General features: G+C 35.6%; 1 protein-coding gene across 2 annotated transcripts; it reads left to right on the forward strand.

Moving 5' to 3' along the window:
- Positions 1–373: 373 nt before the first annotated feature.
- LOC121407928 (uncharacterized aarF domain-containing protein kinase 5-like) lies at positions 374–16243 on the forward strand. 2 transcript variants are annotated; one of them, XM_041599179.1, is made up of 15 exons: positions 374–535; positions 2457–2787; positions 3283–3412; positions 4478–4612; positions 6563–6703; positions 7387–7503; positions 8178–8309; positions 8843–8926; positions 9893–9974; positions 10278–10356; positions 12010–12101; positions 12623–12842; positions 13763–13837; positions 14044–14139; positions 15326–16243. In XM_041599179.1, the coding sequence occupies exons 2-15, from the start codon at positions 2555–2557 to the stop codon at positions 15477–15479; spliced, it is 1770 nt and encodes a 589-aa protein (XP_041455113.1). In that variant the 5' UTR covers positions 374–535; positions 2457–2554; the 3' UTR covers positions 15480–16243. The 2 variants fall into 2 exon arrangements, with proteins under 2 accessions (XP_041455113.1, XP_041455111.1); XM_041599177.1 differs by having other exon boundaries at positions 2464–2787; positions 15326–16242.
- The last annotated feature ends 2201 nt before the right edge of the window (positions 16244–18444 follow it).

The raw sequence follows: 18444 nt of genomic DNA on the forward strand, positions 1-18444 counted from the left end.
GTTGTGTACACTTTTTTGTTCAGTATAGCCAGACAAACAATTTGATATATGACTCAACACAATCGGGGCAATTCCAAAAATTGACCCCTATTGACCCAATTTTAACTCCTCACATGGTCAAGATGACCATTAGAAATTTGTCACCAAGTTGGAAGTTGTTCCTTATGATGTCACCAATCACATAAAAGTGAAAAATCAGACTTAGCCAATTTTTCGAAGTACACGTAGATGACATATGCTGCCTGACTATTATAAAGCGCTATACAAATATTATTATTGATTAAAACTGTCTTCGTTTCAGCGTTGAGGGTGTTTTATTTTCAGCAATTCTGCTACAATATTGCATAAGTTTTGCAATCACACGTCGACGTCGTCTTCTTAGTAAGGAAAGCATCCATTTGGTTACCAAAAACGTGATATTTCCAAGAATATCATCACACATCTACTTGAGTATATACGATTCTTACTGCCTTAACTCCGGATTCATAGTCAAATTATTTTGTTGAAAACTAGACACTGCAACTTTCGGTTTCAGGTACGGTATGCTTTAAAGTTTTTACCAAAATGATTGAAATTATGATGTCCCAGGTATTGTCATTCGTGTCATGTTTTGTGTTAAATCTCAGAATCAAATGCATGAGGGTCTTATTAAATCTAAGTCATTTATGTCATATATATATATATACATGTATATATATATATATATATGTATATATATATATATATATATATATATATATATATATATATATATATATATATATATATATATATATATATATACATATATATATATATATATACATACAGTATATATAACAGGTCTTTTATGAGAGTGAGGGAGAATTGCTTTAGAGGAGTAATTTTTCCCCTTTATTTGACTTGAACAAGTAAAACTAGATCTAAAAACAGTATGTGAAATGAGTCAACAAGTTAAGTTTTTATTTTGAGGCCAAAAATGTGTGAATAGTGACTGAATACTGTGATGTAACTTAGGGCACAAAAAAGTCAAAGTTCACTCTTTTAGTACAGAAATTGAATGTTTGTAATAAATTTATGTATTGTAATTAGGGTAAATATTATGTATGTCCTATCTCTCGTTTCAGTTCCTCCGTTGTTCAGAAATCAGCATTTCACATATTTTTCTTTCCTTGTCTCCTATCTTTGGCTGTGCTGTAAATTTTTTTTTTTTTGGGGGGGGTAGCCTGGAGGCTTTTGGAGAGTAAAAGTCATCTACTATAGTATACATAACTCATTCAATGAACAAGGTTATAATTATAACCTTGTTCTCAGTTATATCTCCATGTGTGGCAAAATAAGGGTGGCAGTGTTTGGCTTAATTTCTCTTTTTATATGGGACAAATGTTTGATTTTCTTACACTGTCAGTTTTCATTACAGGTATTCATCATATAACTTGGCTCTTATGTAAATTTAATTCTTTAAATTATTTTTTTCTTCATGAAATATAGAGATTGAAAAATGAAAATTTTCTTGCCATATTACTTTCCACCAATAGAGGGCGTACACAAAAATATGCCCAAACTTCAAGTTTTTGAGCGCTCTGGTGAATACAAAAATTATTCCCAAATTACTAATGAAAAATAAATTGCAACTGTATGGAAATCAGTAATTTTGGTCACAAAAGTGATATTTTAATGATTTTTCAAAGTGTGTGCTATGTACAGCATTGGCATACATAGTCCTACCTGTAGATTCCCCACAGGCAGGATGGTTGCAGTGAACAAGTGGTATACGTAGGCTTACTCTCCATGAAGCCTTGGTCGGGATACCACTGCTCTACACATAGGTTTTCCCACGGTGAAACTAGACTTAAATCACACATTTTACTTAGGGTTTTGAGCCCCATCTAATGTAAATGGGCCAAAATAATTTAAATACCAAGTCTTTCCCTTGTAGTGTCTTCGATATAAATATATAAATTGTGCGCCCTCGTTAGACGAAAAATTCGGAAACGGCAAGTAACCACAATTTTATTGTCTATTGTTTGTCAACAAGAATAAAAATCAGTGCTTAAATGAATGTACATGTATTTCAGGAATATTAGTGGAAATTTGACTCCTATCGTTTGGTAAGTTCGTAGAATTATGTTATTCTATTTAAGAGCTACAATATGTATTCTTAAATTCGTGCAATCCTATGCAAGTGTTACATGTGCTTTGCCTGGGATTTCTCTGTGCATGGTGGCATATAATGCACTCATGGGTGGGCTTTCCCTTGTCTTTCATCTGTATGCTAGTAGATTTGAAGATGAAAACATGTCTATATAAAAAAATTAGTCTATTTTTAGGTTTCTTTGCATATTGAAAAAAACGTATCTATTCCATATGCGCTGTGTATCTGATGAAAAGGCTCTATATAAATGAAGTGTATTATTATTATTATAATGCCCTTCATTGAATGATTTTAATTCTTATGAATTTGCATTTTCTCTCAGAATACAGTTGTCAGTACAAATAAAATCTTGGCTGAGTAACAAGACTCTGCCATCATATGACTAAGAACCTTTCGAATTTGACGTAATACAGCAAAAGTATGAGGAGATCGGTGTATGCATTAAGAACAAGCATTAACCATGCTTCAGTGAATAGAATGTTATCGAAAGATGCGGTTGAGGCAGTGAAACCCAAACGAAGGATATTCAGGAAGATGATTGTGGGCGTGACAGGGTTGTCTGCTGTAGCTGCGGGCGTCACTTATGCTACCATGGATAGCGCTGCTCGGAGAAGAGCGTACGTCACTGCTGAAGGATTTCTGAGATTTTTCAGGTAAATTAAGCTACTTCTAGTTGTCTTTGTTTCATCTACTACTACTACTACTACTAATTTCTACTACTACTACTATGTACTACTACTACTACTACTCCTATACTACTACTGCAATACTGCTGCTGCTACTATTACTACTACTACTACCACTACTACTACTAATTCTACAACTTCCTATTTTTAGATAATGATTATTTATATGTATGATAAAGATGATATAATTTAGAAATGATGGTATAGGCCTACCACACTATCTATTTGACAACTTTCTTCTTATCATACAGCTCCTCTCCCTTTGATAGCAAAATTATACTTAAATTGATCATATGAATTTTTGACAAATCATGCAGCTTTGTTATTATTTTATTTCATCATTTTGCAATTTTCTTCATTTCTTCAAAAATTGTATACTTCTAATTTGTTTTATTGCTTCTCTTAAAATCTGCTCATCCACATGAAATCATACACCATCTCAAATTGCTCTCCCGTCTACAGAACATTTTACATTGGAACCAGAATCTCGTTGGATTATAAATGGAGTTTATGGAGACTAGAAGATGGTAGCCAAGAATATAAAGAAGCCTTTAGAGCTTGTAACAGAAGAACGGGAGATCTATTATTGAAGGTGATTATCATTCTCTTACGCCGTCTTGCTGTTGAAATGTAATCTGCAACTCATATAGCACAAGTATCCACTTCGCAGAGTTGCTGTTGTCATTGTGGTAAATTGTCAATTCGTCTACTGCCAAGTCGTCCATTTTTCCACACCATTTACCTTCATTTAGTCTAATGCCATTCCGTCCACCAATATTTCATCTTACAACCATTTGGTCCAATAACCATTTAGTCCAATCATCACTTCATCTAATCACCAGTTCTTTGATGACAATTCACCTCGTAAGCATTTGGTCTCATATCTATTTTATTTTCTTTCTTTTCGCCCAATTAACACGTCCAATTAGACCAAATGGTACATTATATGGACTAAATGGCTATTGGACCAATTGGTTATTAAAACGAAATGGTGAGTGGACGAAATGACAATTAGACCATGTGGATAGTAGACGAATTGATGGTAGACCAAATGATAGTAGACAAGTTGGCAATTGGACGAATTGGCATTGGACCAAATGAAAATAAACCGTCATTATCCCAGGTGGCTTTAGCCGGCTGGTCATCTCATAGTGCTTGAGTATTTCAAGGAATTCGTAGTCCTCCCAGGTACCCAATTACTTCACCTGGGTTCAGTTAAGTAAATTGTTGATAAATTTCTTGCTGGGATACAAACCGATGACCCTATTATTAAAAAGTATCAGTCAGAATCACTAGACCACAATGGGTGATTTCGAGTTCAGTGTTGACCTTTGGTGTGGGTGTTAGGTCATTTTATTACAGGAATATAACACCAAACAGAAATTGAAGATGGTCCTGAATAGTCCCTCACTAGGTGTTGAGTTGTCAATATTTTGATTCATATTATTTGTGTAAACTCAGAATAGGGTTTGGAGCTGGGAAATGTGATCCAAATTGTGCTTCCAACACCAAACGAACACCAGACATCAAATCTCCCAATTCTTGCAAGCACACTCCAAAGCATTCAGCATTTTTGCAGAATTGGTTTGATATTTTGTAATTCAAATTTTCTCAAAACTATATTGTGAGAGCTCTTGCTGATTGACTTTATCCCAAGGGTTGTTTGAAGAACGGTGGTCTCTACATCAAGCTGGGTCAGTACATGGTGACTGCTAATTACATCCTACCTAAGGAAATACTTCAGAAGCTGGCAACACTTCAGGATAAAGCTCTCACAAGGGAATATAAGGAGGTAGGACATTCACCCTTTATGTATCTAATATTTATATTGAATTAAGTGATTACTGTTGTGAAGAAATTATAACCCTCCCCCCCCCCCAAAAAAAGGATCTGCATAATCTTTACAGATTATGTAGCAGAGCTGTTATCGAATTGCATTGAGATAAAGTGACTGATAACTTGTTTGCCAGGAAGTAGAACGATGTTGTAACTAAAGAGTAATGTCAGGCTTTTGGAACTAGAATTTCTTATTTTGTGACTTTTCTCTGTATGATGGTGGGCCCCAAGTCTGCGCACCTAACAATTTTAGTTAAGATTGAACATGAATTTCTTCTTATTTCAGAAAATCTTTCAGTTGATAATGTTCCTTACATCATAATGAGTTAGTGTACCAAATATCTCATAAAAATGTGAAAGAAATATATGATTTTCTTGGAAAAAACCTCGGGCAGTCATTTTCAAATTGAAAAAAAAAATGGTACCCCATGTCTGCGCACTCATTCACTTTGCACACGATTCAGGGATTTTGATGAGAAAGGCTGTATTTTGAGGCTGTCACATGAAATGCCCTGAATTCATTATTTTCCCACCATTTTGAGTCGGATTTTTTAATGAATACCTGTCTATGTATTGCATGTGTAAAGTTCGTGTTCGTTGCGTATCTCTTTTACTAGAATATCGCAGATACGCGGGTGCGCAGACTTGGGAGACCGCGCAGACATGGGGGAACTGACCATACCTTTTGAAGAGGAGTCTCAGAATAACTCCAAATCACTAATAAAGATATTGAAATTATCTCCATTCCTTTCATGTGCATCCATTGGTACATTTATAGTTTTCTCAGATTCAGAATTTAATGTTGAGAACTTTTGGATATTTAGCATAACTTAGGAAGTAAATTCTGAATTTCTTAAATTGGCTGCCTATGAGGACCATGCCCCCCACCAGCCATCATCCAAACACCTCTCCTCTGCTGAATTTAAATTAACCCTATGGGTATTTAAAATTTCCTACAAATTGTTGGTTAGAGATTTTGACTTGCCAAATAAAAGAGAAATTCCAGTAGTTGCAGTAAACACTGATTTCATGAGAAAGTCTGTAAAACAAGGCTTAATTGACAGGATATCCTCGAGGATCTAGATCTGGTACAGTTACATAAACTGAACTTTGTGAAATCTTGAAATCTACGCTGAAAAATGTTCAGAGTGAAGATCCCCAACAGAGATAAGCGCACGTGGGACAGTGTATAATTATTGCTTCGAATGTCGGGCCTGACGCTCTACCCGAATCCTGTGCTTATTTGCTGATTTCTCAGCAATTACACAATTTCTTCCAGAATCTTTTGGCACATACGTTTTATTTATACAAACAGACACTTTGATGGTCATTTCATTAAATTCTGTACGAACTCATTTTGATATTGTTATCAAAACTAGCATTTACCTTTGAAGTTCATCTGTACCACAAGGCACACAAATTGCACAAATTTGCAATTAACTTCTGAAGTGTATTAGAGTTTATCTCCCAGGTAATACATGTAGTTTGAAATTGAAATTTGGCACACACAACAAATTCTCATGAAATTTGGCTCATACATTGGTCTTGAGGTAAAGCTGTGCAAGGCATATGGGAAATCATGGTGCCATGGTAACAACATATATGTCAAAAAATTAGGCAAAAATCTTGCAGTTTGAACAACTTCATCTGTTTTTAACAAATTCTTGTGATATTTAGCTCACACATTGATCTTGGTGTAATACTAAGCAAGACATGTTATTTTTACATGTGTTGGAAACTGGTAATCTTCATGGTAACCTTCGGTGATAGTTCTAGTTTAGTAAGCCTTGAATACCTTCCTAGCAAAGGAGGATTCCTCGCGAAAGCAGGGAAAACATTGCTCTCTATACTACCAGTCTGTGTTAATACTTTATCAAACTTGAAGTGTAAATTTCTTGTTTTACAGCTTGATAGATTGTTCAAGGAAGAGTTTGGGAAGACCCCTGATGAGCTGTATGCAGAGTTTGATCCAGAGCCTATAGCAGCGGCCAGCCTAGCCCAGGTACATAGAGCTAAGACTCATGAAGGAGATGATGTAGCTGTCAAGGTAATAATATCTCTTATAATAATAATAATGATAACTAGAATTTTAATTCGTCATGAGGACGAATTAGGTTATCTGTCTTTGATTTCATGATCACAAAGACAATCAGCATGTTTATTGAGATCAATATGATCATCATGATGAAAACTAAACTTCTCTTACGAAAAGAATGTGTTCAATACTCTTGAAAAAGAGGGAAATGAGATAATGTTAATAATAATAACTCTTATAATTATAACTCCTATTTATCCTGGGTAGCTAGTTCAGCTGTAAGCTGTTCTTCCAGCACACTCTGTAAGACATAACATTAATATCATTCTCAATTCTCATATGTCGAGGACCTGACGAGAAGGCAGAAGGTTCCATTTTTAAAGTCTTTGGTATGACTCGGCCAGGGATCAAACCCACAGCTTCCCGTTCATGGGGCAGGTGCTCTCCCACTGAGACACCAAAACTGGTGATATTGCAATTTCTTTTTTTTTGCATATCATAATTTTTTTAATCAGATCTTGAAGGAACTTGAAGAAAAACCTTATCCCAAATATATTTATTACTAATGTATAAGTACATTAGAAACAAATCAGTTTAAAAAAAGGTGCTCAAAAATGAGTATTTCAAAGGTATTTTGATATTATCAAACAACCAAACAATTCATTGATTGATAATGATTATTGATTTGAATGCAGGTACAGTACATTAACCTGAGGGATCAGTATCCTGGTGACCTTCGAACCCTAGAGATTATTCTGGATATAATCCACTGGATGCACCCAAAGTCTTTGAATTTCAAGGATATATTAATGGTAAGTAGTATAGAGGACATTGCGAAAATTCCTCGTCAAAAATATACCCTGCCAGCTTAACACGCATTTCTATGGATTTCGACCTGATTGATTTGAGGGACTAATTTTGCCCCATGCGAGCTGGTGGCTTTGGGTGTCACCCGCTGATAGCTGCAGTGCAGTCCTCTTCATCTTATGTAATGGAGTAAACAAACTCTTTATCAGGGCACTGCCCGAAAAGCATTGGGAAATATGTATTTCATTTTTTCTAGCATTTTAAAATGTCTAGAAAGTACTCGTTATGTAGATGGAGACCCAAAATAAACTTAGAACGAAGGAAAATGACCCAGAATTAGCGATATATAATGACATTTGGACTCGGTCCGTGAAAATCAAGTTTTTGTACAACTTTGGATCCGACTAACAATTACAAAATGTCACATAACTTCAGAACCTTCCATGTAGCTGGGCACCACAAATTTGGCTTGAAAAAAAAATTAAACAAAAATAAAATCAGGAAACATCGAGGCAAAATAATTTTGGTGTGTAAATATCTTACCAAGTGACGAGGAGTGATAAGGCCAACCCCTGGCCTGGGTTAAAGGGAGTGAAGAGAATATAGCATCCCATCAGCTATCTTTCTAATATACACTTACATCCATTATTGGACAAAATGAATATTCTTATCATTGTAGGATCTAGAAGAGCCTTTGGCCAAGGAACTGGATTTTGAAAATGAAGGCAGGAATTCGGAACTCTGTTCTAAGCAGCTGAAACACCTTGACTATGTCTATGTACCAAAGGTCTACTGGAATCTTACTAATAAGGTATGAATGTATGGGTGGGTGTATGCATGTAAGGGTGTGTGTATGTATATATGTACAATTACATGGGCAATGATAACTTCAGTTGAGGTGGCGTTGCTCAGTCGGTTAGAGTGCCTTTTTATGATAACATTTTTTACAAATCTCACTATGCATGGATTAAAGTCCCACTCATGTTTAAACACGTTTAAAGAAATCATAACTGATGATAGTGTTGTCTAGTGTTGTCAACATAAAATCTAACCAAGGTTAAGTTTTTGAAATGGCATCATAACTTTTGGTGTATAAGGACATATTAAATGAAACATTAGGATAAACGACTTTCTTTACTTTTACATCACAAAATAAAAACATCTTATTTTTTCATGGATTTTCATCAAACATGCATTAATTAATCTTCTGTTTTTTTTTTAAATAGACTTTATGGTGAACTCCCCTTGTAGTTAATATAAGTACAGAAATTTTGTTACATAGTCATTCATCTTTGGATGTATCCACACTATCTGTTTTTTTTGTGTGTTCTTCAATTTGTTCAGAGGATCTTAACAATGGAATTTGTGAACGGACATAAAGTCTCAGAAAAAGAGAAATTACAAGAAGATGGTTTCAGTCTTGCAGAGGTAAGATTTTCTTTATTACTCCTAGTCTGCTTTCAGATGTCATGTCATTCACACATTATCACTGCTTGTGATAATTATTGCAACAGGCGATTAGCATTGTGACATATAATGCACCACAATGGGCATTGTCTATGTTGACATATTATTGGTCATAATGATTTTAATAGTGCACTGTGCATTGTTAGGGATTATATGATAGGGGACCTAATGCTACGCAATTTGTTTACAAACGATAAAAACTTTGCCGATTTGGATATTTGAACAAATTATTTTTCACAAATTTGTGGCAAACAATCTAAAGATCATTAATCAAGAAGAGAATATCACAAAACTCACAAATAAGAAAATCCCGTCGTTTTTTTTCCGAACACCTCTTATTTCGCTGCCCGGTATAGAAGGGGTCCAAAAGATATGCACTCGATTTATCATGCAAAGAAATAGTATTTCCTTTTCCTCAATTTCTAAAATATGTTGATATTATTATAGAATAATATGAAATTAAAGCAAATATAACTCTGAAATTCCAAACAGTGTTCCCTGCATTTAGAGATTTACTGCAGCCTCCATAGAAAAAATTGAATAGGAATCGTTGGTCATTCTGCAGTCATTGATCCACACACAGAGTGAGCATTTGCTATTAAAAACTGCATGCGCGATGAATGGTGTGTAGCTTTAGGACCCCCTACCATACATGTTTTGTGTTCCGTCTAACTGTAACCAGCGGTTATCAGTAACATCATTCAGACATTATCATATCGTGATGGGTTGTGATTGATCGTGATTGGTGATCAGTCACCGCTAGTGATAAAGGAGCTTCAGATATGATTTTATCTGTCGCTTCCGGGTGGTTGGTTCGTTCATTCAATGGATCAAATAATGAATGGATGAACTAAATAATTTGATAATTAATAAATAAATGAATGAGTGAGTGAATAAATAATAAATTTCCTTTTATTTTATATGCAGGTTGATGAAAAGCTAATCAAGGTATTTGGAGAGCAGATTTTCCATACTGGATTCGTCCATGCAGATCCCCATCCAGGAAATGGTAGAGTCACCCAGCATACAGCCATTTTAAACAATTCTCTGAATCTTCAGAGATAAAAGATAATTCCTGTCAATTTGCAAGTTATTGTTGCATAAAAATTGAGATATTTCCATAAGGTTATAAAGCTGTGATATGTCCGGGTTATACGTACATAATATAGTCTTCAGATTTGATTTCTTTAACTTAAGTTATACTCTTGAATAGGGCTTTGTTATTATCGATATAACTATTTTGTGATTTTCTAAAAAGCTAAAATTGTGTTTGATTTACAAGATTTTTTTTCTGTTGTAATATTTTCCATAGTACTTGTCCGCAAGAATAAGAAAGGAAAGGCTGAACTGGTAGTCCTGGACCACGGCTTATATGAAGAAGTTACACCTAAGTAAGTCATAGGCTCATATTATGGATTCAAATTATTTTTGAACTCAGGGTCCCGTCTTACAAAACGTTACGATTGTTCCGATCAACATCAACTATATGGCAATCCACCATTGTCATATATTTTTTCGAAAGGAAATTTGCACTTTGCCCTTTGTAAACAAAGAGAAGCACACTTAACTTTCATGAAAACGATGAATGCGTGGATATACATTATATCAAGAAAACATTTCAAACAAACGTTTATTTGAGATTTTGGCATTGCTTGCTTTCCATAGTTGTGTAGGATTAATAACTGAATTAGTTTTCTTCATCGTTAAAAGCATGATGGGAGCTAGCACAGGGAGCATACAAAACATGCAGTGTTAACAGAAGTTTGACGATTTTGTGGTTTTCCTTAATTTCAGCATGCAGAGTTAAGCCATGGCCTATTAAAGGGAAAGTTCACCCTGAAGAAAACTTTGTTGTAAAAATAGCAGAAAAATAATAAAAAATATTGGTGAAGGTTTGAGGAAAATCCGTTAAAGAGTAAGAAAGTTATTAGAGTTCAAAATTTTGGATTTGTGACGTCATAAACGAGCAGCTGCCCCATGTGTTATGTAATATAAAATGTATGAATTTCAAATTTTGTATGGTTCCTGATGACTTAATTTTGTTTTCTTTTCATGATCTGGTGTGAAATGATTTGTCTATTGATATACAAAAGTTACAGTGAAAACCATTTTCAATTTTCTGAGAAAATGACATTTCATTGATTTTTTACCATTTGCTATGTAGGAATGCTGCTCGCATATGACGTCACAAATCGAATAATTGAAATTCTAATAACTTTTCAATTATTTGATGAATTTTTCTCAAACCTTCGGCGATATTTTTATTATTTTTTTCTGCTATTTTTACAATTAACTTTTTGTCAGGGTGAACTTCCCCTTTAAAGTTAAACTGGACTTCTGAATACGGGCCATTATCTCATCAACCATGTTGTCTTGCTTCATTTAAATCCTAATCTCAAAGTCATATCATTTTCATGCATATAAAGTTGTGTTTTTTGCTGCTGATTTCTGGACTTTTTTGGTCACTGATTCAAGAACTCTTTTGAAACCTTATAACCTAATGCAGTTTTCCCAACTTACAAAGGACTACTATACTTTAATACTGGATCCGGGGGAGGGGGTGGGCACTCAAATTATAATATGATGCCTATGTGCTTCATCAAAAACGAAAATAGGGGGCTCTAGAACTAAATTCTGGTCTTTAAATGGGGGTCTCTGAAACTGCTCTGGGATCACCAATTGCTAAAAATGCAATGCTCTGGAGCGGCAAAAAATTGCATGAATTGCATGGAATTGATCATGTTTCTGTGCAATGACCCAATCAGTGGTCTCTGAATCGCTGTGCAGAGCTTCTGCTTTCCGTTGAATGCAGTCAATTTGGAATTTGCCACTGTGCTGCACTGAGAATGAGCAGGCACTGGAGTAAGAAATCCCCCCCCCTAAAATAGAGGGTCTTTGAAATGTGGACAAAAATAGGAATTTCTTTGGCTTTCTAAATTGGTGATACTCTGGATCAGATATATAGATTGAAAGTGAATGCCCTCCCGGATATCGGTATGGCATGAAGGTAAAATTGTCATTCTCTTTCTTTTCATTTAATCTAGGATCCGTATTGCCTTCGGCCAGTATTGGAGAGCCATCATTTTGAAGAATGAACAAGCCATGATTCAACATGCTAATGAGTTAGGCATTGAAGGTAGGAAATATCAAGAGTCCAGTCAGTGACACAAAGATTTGAGATGGATTGCAAATATGAAAGAAGAGTTCTAATTGGTTCCTGGGCAGTATTTGAACAAAAATGCGCATGCAACAATGTTCTTGATTGGCCATTGTCATGCAGCGATTGATTGCAAATCTCTATGTTACATGAGACCTACATCAAGGAGATTATTCTTCATTCTTTCTTTGATATGAGTTGGCAGTGACCATGAATTTCCATGTCTCACTTCCATCCTACACAACCCCACTGCAATTACAAACGTCATTTGTAGTATCAATCTATTAATCTAAACAGGAGTTTGAGCAGAGTCCAATAGAATGACCTGTCATGTGTTTATGTGTGTGCCAAATGATTCTGAGAGAAATATGTGATTTCTGAGAAAAGGACAAAATAAGCATGGCGCCTGCATGATGCCTAACACACTGAAATTCTGCACTGAGCTGGATGTATCACATGTCATGTTAATATGCAGAATGTACCTGTATATTTTCTCATAGAATACCTGTTATTTGCCATGATGCTGATTCAACGACCCCTCAACATGAAAGCCAAGCGAGGTAGTCACCTGACCTTCAATCTGTCCAATGAGGAGCTCCGTAAGCTTCAGCGTGAGATCAGGAATGAGATGCACAATCTTGAAGATAAGATGGAAGAGTTTCAGGAGAGAATGAATGAATTCATGGAAAGCTTCCCTAATTGTCTCTATCTCATATTTAGGTATTACTCCATTATTACTGCTACATCTTACTAAAATGATAATGAAAGATATTATATGCATGTATAGAATTTTGCAAGGAAATGTAGTTAATTTCAAAGTCACTTTTGTCTCGCCTGCATAGCAGAGCGAGACTATTAATAGGCGCCGCTTTTCTGGCGGTGGCATCTTCAACATGAAAGGTTAAGTTTTTGAAATGTCATATTATATTAGAAAGTATATGGACATAGTTCATGAAACTTAGAAGGGTAATCAAGTACATGTATTACTGAGCATCCTGCCTGAGTTTCAGGTAACATAACCAAGGTCAAAGGTCATTTGGGGTCAAAGGACTTAGATCATGTTGGGGGAATCGACATCAAAATCTTAACCCAGGTTAAGTTTTTGAAATTTCTTCATGATGTTATTAAAGTTTTTGGATCTAATTCATGAAACAAGGGAAAAAGGTAATCAAGTATCATTTATTTTTTTTGCACAAGTCTTATGTCACAATATCAAAGTCTAAGGTCATTTATAGTAAATGAATATAGTGCTTTATAATCGTTATGAGTGGTGTTTTTTGTGAATAATTATTCGATATTTGTTTTCAAAGTCAGCACTGCTGCTATATTGAATCGTGTAATGCAGGCGAGACTGCCAGAGGCATTCCACTTTTTATAGATAATGATTGTAAGAATTGAGGGTGAGGGGTAGGAGAAAGAGTAGTAGGAGGAAGGATAATAAGAGAACGCTGGGGCAAAAAATAAAGTCTTAAGAGAAAGGAGGGGAAGAGAAGAAGACAAAGAGAAAAAGAAAGGGAAGAAAAAGAATGAGGAAGGGCTAAAAGCTAATCTACCATGCTTATTCTGATAAAGTGGTATACATCCAATATTTGCTATAAGATGTTAATGCTTTGAATATACTCTTTCTACGTTTCTTGTAGGAATATGAACACAGTGAGATACATTGACAGAGCTTTGGGCACTCCTGTGGACTATCTACTCACTATGGGAAGATGGTAGGTTAATAGAGTTGGAACATTGGGATTTTGTCACAAATATTCTTGTTGTTGGGTCACGTCCTGTTTATTATGCATTTATAGTCGTCTTGATGAAAGTGTATTTACTTTCATACATTGACATTTCATTTATGAGAAATTGTCTTTCCTCCATACTTTATTTCATTATTATTTCTTTTATACCTCTTTTATTATCTTCCTACCAGTGCTGCAGGCGGCTCTGTATTCCTACCTCAGGACAGATCTTTAAAGGGTCGTCTACATGCTTTCTGGCAGCGTTTTGTCTATGACTTCACTCTCAGGTATGTTAACCATGAACTTGTGTCTAAATGAGCTGACAAGTTATATTTACTTCCCTTCTCCTCCTCTTTATAAGCCAGTCCGTAGTTCCTTTCTGCGCATGATCAAAAGATTCTACGCATGATCAGAAGAAGGTCATTTGTACTAAAGTGACATGGTGCTTTAAAATCTAATGAGATAAGCACCAACTTTGATGTCTTGATTATTCATATATTCTTTTGATTTGTCGTTTTCATTTACATCCACAAAAACAACAATGCTTCCACGAACGACTGGTATTTCACAGTTTGTCAAGTACATTGTGCAACATGCTAAGATATGCATTCAAAGTAGGAATGCAACAAATACCTTCATTAAGTGTTCATTGGTGTGCTATTCTAGTCACCTGGTCTATTCAATTTCTTCATCCTGCTATGTAAGGCAAGCTTGCATAATATCTTGCTTTGAAATCTGCCTATCATGATGAAAGAAATGAAAGGTCATTTGACCAAAATTGCCCATGAAGTAATTACGAACTGGTCTATTCCTTCTTTGTCATTTCACCCCTTTCTCCTCTTGTTCTTCCTTTTTGTGTCTTCTCCTCCTCCCCCTTCTTCATCTTCTGTTCCTTATTCTGCTCCTTTTCTAACTCTTTTTGCTCAGTACTACATAATTGCCTCACCTTTTCCCTAGTTTATCATATTTTTATCGCCTGCATAGCAGAGCGAAACTATAGGCGCCGCTTTTCCGGCGACGAAGGCGTCATCAACATTGAAATCTTAAACAAGGTTAAGTTTTGGAAATGTCATAACTTAGAATATGGTCAGAATTTTATTATCATATGAATGTTTTCTTTTGTGAATAATTATTCAATAGCTGTTTTCAAGGTCAGCACTGCTGCTATATCGAATCGCGTAATGCAAGCGAGACTGCCAGAGGCATTCCACTTGTTTGTTCTTGTTATCATTCAAACTATTAATAGCCCAGGTTGACTTCCTCTAATTTAACTATCCTGTAGTGACTATTCCATCAGTGTTCATCTGAACTGTTACTTGTACATCCGTCCATTGGGGTCAAATTATCAATTTTGAGAGCTGTGCAGAAAATAAAAATACAAGTTCTGTTCTAAATGCGAAAATATGATATTGTATAAATACAAGTAGTCCTTGTCATCACCATCACCAATTCTGCGTTCCTTTGCTTTTACAGGTCGGATCAACTAATCCATAGGGTTAGCATGGCTTTCTTCTCCCTCATGGTCAGATTAGGATGGGTGTCTTTCAAACCCCCTGGTAAAAGTACAAATGCTGGTGATATCTTTGGCAGTCTGATGCCACCTAGGGCCAAACCATCGACTTCATAATAAATCAACACCAATCTGACCGACTGTTCAACTCAACTGGCATTTGCTCAAGGATGTTGGCTACCTTCCTGTGAATGTGTTTGATTAAGGTTGGACAGATAAAAAGTGAAGTCTTCCAGAGTTGACATTCCATTAAGCCTTGCTCGCACCTTTGCATTTTGGGCTTGCATTCAGCTGTGCATTGCCTGAACACAAACAAATGCAAACGCAATAAAACGAACAAATATGAGGTCAATACGCATTCTTACGCAGCGGCCTTGCATTCTAGCTTGGTAGTTTGAAATTTTTCGAAGAGCCACTACCATACGCAGCCAAAACTTATTTTAGCAAATATATGAGTGGCAACGAGCAAATGCAATCAAGGATGCACAAGAATGAACTACAGAAAGCGGCTCACGTAGACATTAATGCAATGTTAGTGTTCGATTTACTTGAAATATCCTTGCTTTTACTCTGTGTGCAACTTTGCATGAGATCCGACAAGTTCATAAGCAAAAGTGTGATTGCAACCAAATATTTTGCTGGGAATATGCTGCGTTAGGTTGCATATTGCTTTTTCAGGCTAACGCAGCGATATGCAGCTTCAAGCACAGAGGTGTGAGTCAGACTTCAGTCGAATGAGCGACCATTAGAGTTTTTCATACAAATTTCTCTATTCCCAACAGGTTGGGATTCACCAGGGGCTTGATGCGTAAAACTTATTATAAACCTCCCTTGAAGATGCCAAAGAACCCTTTTCTTTGATTTGTCAAATGTGGGGTCATGTGTTTGACCATGCCTGCAAAACAAGAAACTATAAATGTGGTCACTAAGGGCAATGACCTTCATTTATTCTGCCCGTTATTCCTGATCGCCCCATAGCAACGGGCATAATTAAATTTAAATCTTGACCTTGCCTTACAGATTTCTGCCATTCAAGCTTTTCCCCTGAAGGAGACACCGTACACCATTATGGTTTATTGGTGACTGTCACCCAGGCTTATATCAAACTGAAATATTGATATAAGGTTATGATTTTTCAGGATCTTTCCTCATATCTATCTGTTATACATCAACTCTACTTTCATCTGTAATTATGTAGATGTTAAGAAAAGTAACAGTGTAAATTCATGGTATTTTCATAGTATGCATTTTCATGATCTACCATGAAAACTATTTTCTTGTGGTTTTACTACCATTATACCTCAAAAATTGTACTTTTTTGCAAGGGGGTTTTCTTTATTTTATTTTTCGTTTATCTCTCTCTAACTTTGGGCCTTGGATGGAAATTGCATTACATGTATTTCTTTTTTAATTCATGTACAGTATATGTTTATTGAAATCAATACAATAGAGATCAAGAAGCTTTTTGAAACATGATGCAATATGAAGTGAGACAGCCATGTCCTATATTCTTTCATTGTGTCTTCGTATGGTCTCTTTTATCAAAGTGTGTGATTTTTTTAAAATCTTAAATTATTGTATTTCATAAAATGCTAATACCAATAACGTTTTGAATATCTTCCAATCAGTGATCATTAGCTATGAATATGTTGAGAGAGAAATGTATCAATTGTGAAATGTTTAATAATGTAAAATGATCATTAGAATTACAGTAATCATTTGTCAGTGTATATTTACATGAAGTCATTATTTCATGTATTTATTTTGTATTTTCTGAGTGGCATTAATGAGTCTTCAGGTTTTTAGAAAGCTGCAAACAGTATGTACTGTATTATTTCATCATTATTATATTTAAGTGGTAGAAGCCACTGAAATCACGCCCTTGATTGGCTTTTAAAAATATGCATTGGTTATTTATCACAAATGTTATGAAAAGGTTCTAGAATCCTTCTAATTTTACATTTCAGCAAGTTGATATAGACTCAATGTCGGTTTCCAAATTTAAATGGCAACATGGATCATGATCGAAAAAGTGATTACAAACGCAGATATGTTGAGAAACAAAGGGTGTGTTCAATGTCCACTATTCCCGGTCATAAAAGAAAACGTCTTTCAAATCACGAATTCAGAGGAAAATTTAAACGTTGAAAAAGATGCGTTTGGAAACGCGATCAGCTCAAATTTAGGACCTTGAGCATCGCGAATGCGACATTAAACACAATTGTGTTTTGAAATCCCTTTAAATTTGCTCTCGCAGTGGAAGCCTATACACAAACAGGTGCCAGAACTGACCTTTCTTGTGATGGGTCAAGCTGAGCACTTAAAGCTGCGCTAACGAAAGCAGGAAATTTAAAGACGATCAACATATAAACAGCTTTATGTTTTTGACACTGAATGGTGCACCACTTACCATATTTGTGTTGGGTGTTTTGGAATTGAGTTTTCAATCACGATTCATGTTGCTGTTTAAGTTTGAAAATCGACTTTGAACACACCCTAATACACCTACATGTAGTCACGTTAGCCATATTTCAATTATTTGACCATTCAACCAACCTGCATGATTGATACTGAATCTAGAGAGCAAGTTTTTGTGGAGCTGCAGGTTATCATTTTTGCGGTTATGGTTATCATAAGAAATACTCTGATGCAGAAGACTACACACCGTGGCTGGCAAAGCAGCCACTGCCTAGACACTCTGGTCTTGCATTAGTTCTTTTTGTACTTTGATGAATGTCCGTTGGCATTTTTTTTTGGGTAATGAAAAATATGCTGCGATTAAAAAAAAAAGGAACTTACGCAAGACTGGAGTGTATAGGCGAAGCAGCCACTGTACGTAGATTTCTGCATCACAATGTTGTTTACGTTTAGCGTAATAGCATCAGACTCGTAGAGGAGAAGACCAAAGCTGCAGCCTCCACCTGCATGTAGATAATAGACTACTGTGGAGCCTGAAATGACCTTTATGGGTAGTTTGCCAAAGAGACAAACTCGATCACTTTGTAGAGAGGACTTGTTGCAGAAACTCCTAAAAGGGTTCGCGCCCTTTTTTCCAATTCCATCGCTTGTAGTTTGCAAATTG

Source organism: Lytechinus variegatus, chromosome 2, assembly GCF_018143015.1.
Source record: "Lytechinus variegatus isolate NC3 chromosome 2, Lvar_3.0, whole genome shotgun sequence".
Lineage (NCBI taxonomy): Eukaryota > Metazoa > Echinodermata > Echinoidea > Temnopleuroida > Toxopneustidae > Lytechinus > Lytechinus variegatus.

Excerpts from the sequence above, each read along its gene's own strand:
- LOC121407928 (XM_041599179.1), top strand. The coding sequence starts at position 2,555 with ATGAGGAGATCGGTGTATGCATTAAGAACAAGCATTAACCATGCTTCA. Across the intron at positions 8,927-9,892 it reads ATGGTTTCAGTCTTGCAGAG|GTTGATGAAAAGCTAATCAA; the intron begins GTAAGATTTTCT and ends TTTTATATGCAG. Across the intron at positions 10,357-12,009 it reads TATGAAGAAGTTACACCTAA|GATCCGTATTGCCTTCGGCC; the intron begins GTAAGTCATAGG and ends CATTTAATCTAG.